Source organism: Ursus americanus, chromosome 35 (assembly GCF_024610735.1).
Source record: "Ursus americanus isolate L20-20 chromosome 35, mUrsAme1.1.p, whole genome shotgun sequence".
Classification (NCBI taxonomy): domain Eukaryota; kingdom Metazoa; phylum Chordata; class Mammalia; order Carnivora; family Ursidae; genus Ursus; species Ursus americanus.
Window position 1 is genome coordinate 14993209 of NC_142161.1, and position 2498 is coordinate 14995706.

Consider the following 2498-nt stretch of genomic DNA (forward strand, 5'->3'; position numbering starts at 1 on the left):
TTCCCCGGGACGACACCCACCCAGTTGCCTCCTGGCACGCGCCGCCCGCGGCCCCTTCCTCTCGACTTCCTCCCTCTTAGCTCCTCGCGTCGGGGCAGCAGGGTCCCAGCCTGTAAGGAGGGTGCCCATCCAGGCCTCTCCGCCTGGCTCCCTGGACAGTCCCTCCCTGGAGGCAGCTGAGGTGGTGAGTGCCGAGCTTCCTCACACTCTGGACCTTACCTTTTTCTATGTTCGTCCGCCCCGTGGGCGGCAGGGGGAGGCGGCACCCGTAGCCCCTAAGCCAGCTGCTGGGGCCCAGCCGAGGCTGCTGCGAGGTGGGGTGGGGGTGCGGGCCGCAGCCAGGCTCTCCGACCCCTGTGAGCCCAGCCAGGCGAAAACCCCGCCCCTGGCGCCCGCTGCCACTCCTGATTGGCCGGTCCAGCCTGAAGGCGACCGGTGGTCCCCGGGCCCGAGTCTCAGCTATAAAGGCAGCCCACGCATGACGGCTGTGGCGAAGCTCGGGTAGCTGCAGTGCTCTCCAGCTCTCAGCCCTCGCGGCGCCCCCTTTAATCTTTGCCCCGTGAGCACTCCCGACTCCGCCATGCCGAGGGGCTTCCTGGTAAAGCGAACTAAACGGACAGGCGGCTCATATCGAGTGCGCCTAGCTGAGCGGGTCTTCCCCCGGTTGGGGCCCCAGGAGGTGCCGCCCTTTCCTGAGGAGGCTTCCAGTGCCCCCCAGCCCGGTGCGGAGCAGGTGGCACCCCCCACCTTGGAGGAGGCGGCGGCGGCCCGTGAACTGTCGGGGTCGTCCTGTCGGGCGGCTAGGGTGAGCCCGGGGGAGGGTGGGCAGGAAGGTGCTGCAGAGTGGAGGGCGGATGGTAGGGATTGTCCCGGGCCCAGCCCCAGCCCCACGAAGCCGGCGGGCGCGGAGCTGCGCCGGGCATTCCTGGAGCGCTGCCTCAGCTCACCCGTCTCTGCAGAGTCCTTCCCCGGGGGCGCCGCCGCAGTGGCTGCTTTCTCCTGCTCAGCGGCGCCAGCCGCTGCACCGACCTCGGGGGAGCAGTTCCTGCTGCCGCTCCGGGCACCGTTCCCAGAGCCAGAGCTCCATCCAGACCCTGCACCCCTCTCGGCCACCCTGCATGGCCTGAAGCGGGCGGCTGGCAACGAGCGCCGTGCCAAGACATCTCTGGGCTGCACGTCTGGACCTGCGGCCGCCGGAGTCAAGAAGCCAAAGGCCATGAGGAAGTTGAGCTTCGCCGATGAAGTGACCACGTCCCCTGTCCTCGGCCTGAAGATCAAGGAGGAGGAGCCCGGAGCACCGTCCCGGGGCCTGGGGGGCAGCCGCACGCCACTGGGGGAGTTTATCTGCCAGCTATGCAAGGAACAGTACGCAGACCCTTTCGCTCTGGCTCAGCACCGCTGCTCCCGCATCGTACGCGTCGAGTACCGCTGCCCCGAGTGCGACAAGGTCTTCAGCTGTCCTGCGAACCTCGCCTCCCATCGCCGCTGGCACAAACCGCGTCCCACAGTGGCAAATGCCGCCGCAGTCTCTTCAGCAGACGGGAAGCCACCTCCTTCGTCTTCCGCGAGGACCCCGGACTCTGGGGCTGTTGCATCTTTCTTGGCGGAGGGGAAGGAGAACGGCCGGGCAGAGCGAGCGGCTGATCAGCACCTGCAGGCGAGGGACAGCTCCAGGGCGGAGCAGCACCAGGACAGCGCCCCACACCAGGGCCTCCAGGTGCTGTCCCACCCCGAGCCACCGCTGCCTCAGGTCCCCTATACGGAGGGGGTGTTAGGGCGCCGGGTGCCTGGGCCAGGTAGTGCCACTGGTGTCGGGGGACCCGAGATCTTCATGTGCCCGTATTGCCATAAAAAGTTCCGTCGCCAAGCCTATCTGCGCAAGCACCTAGGCACTCACGAGGCAGGCTCCGCTCGTGCGCTTGCCCCAGGCTTTGGCTCCGAACACCGTGCCTCACTCGCCTTTGCTTGCCCACTGTGCGGGGCGCACTTCCCGTCCGCGGACATCAGGGACAAACACCGGCTGTGGCACGCGGTTCGCGAGGAGCTGCTCCTGCCTGCTCTGGCCGGGGCGCCCCCTGAAGCGCCGAGCCCAGGCGGAGCATCCGACGGGAGTGCTCAGCAAATTTTCTCGTGCAAGCACTGCCCGTCCACTTTCTTTAGCTCCCCGGGGCTGACCCGGCACATAAATAAGTGCCACCCGTCAGAAAGTCGGCAGGTCCTGCTACTGCAGATGCCGCTGCGGCCTGGCTGTTGAGCAAAGAGATGAGGAAGATTGTGCGGTTGGCTTTGGAGGAAACAGATCATGGGAGTTTCTGTGGGCATTTCTTGAATTTGCAAGTTTACCCTCTTTCCTGCCTATATTTTTCTCTCCTAAAACTCCCAGTAGTCAATGTTCCGCCAGAGAAGCGGACAGCGAAATGTAAAATCCCTCCCTAGAGCAGGTATGTATATGGTATAAACATTCGCGGTCAAGGGACTATCACTTTAAAGCCTTCTTG

At 65.4% G+C, this 2498-nt stretch overlaps 1 protein-coding gene across 1 annotated transcript; it reads left to right on the plus strand.

Annotated features, from left to right (window-relative positions):
- Positions 1-580: 580 nt before the first annotated feature.
- INSM2 (INSM transcriptional repressor 2) lies at positions 581-2254 on the plus strand. The gene has a single exon (XM_045800530.2). It carries the CDS (start codon positions 581-583, stop codon positions 2252-2254), a length of 1674 nt encoding a protein of 557 aa, XP_045656486.2.
- Positions 2255-2498: the final 244 nt, after the last annotated feature.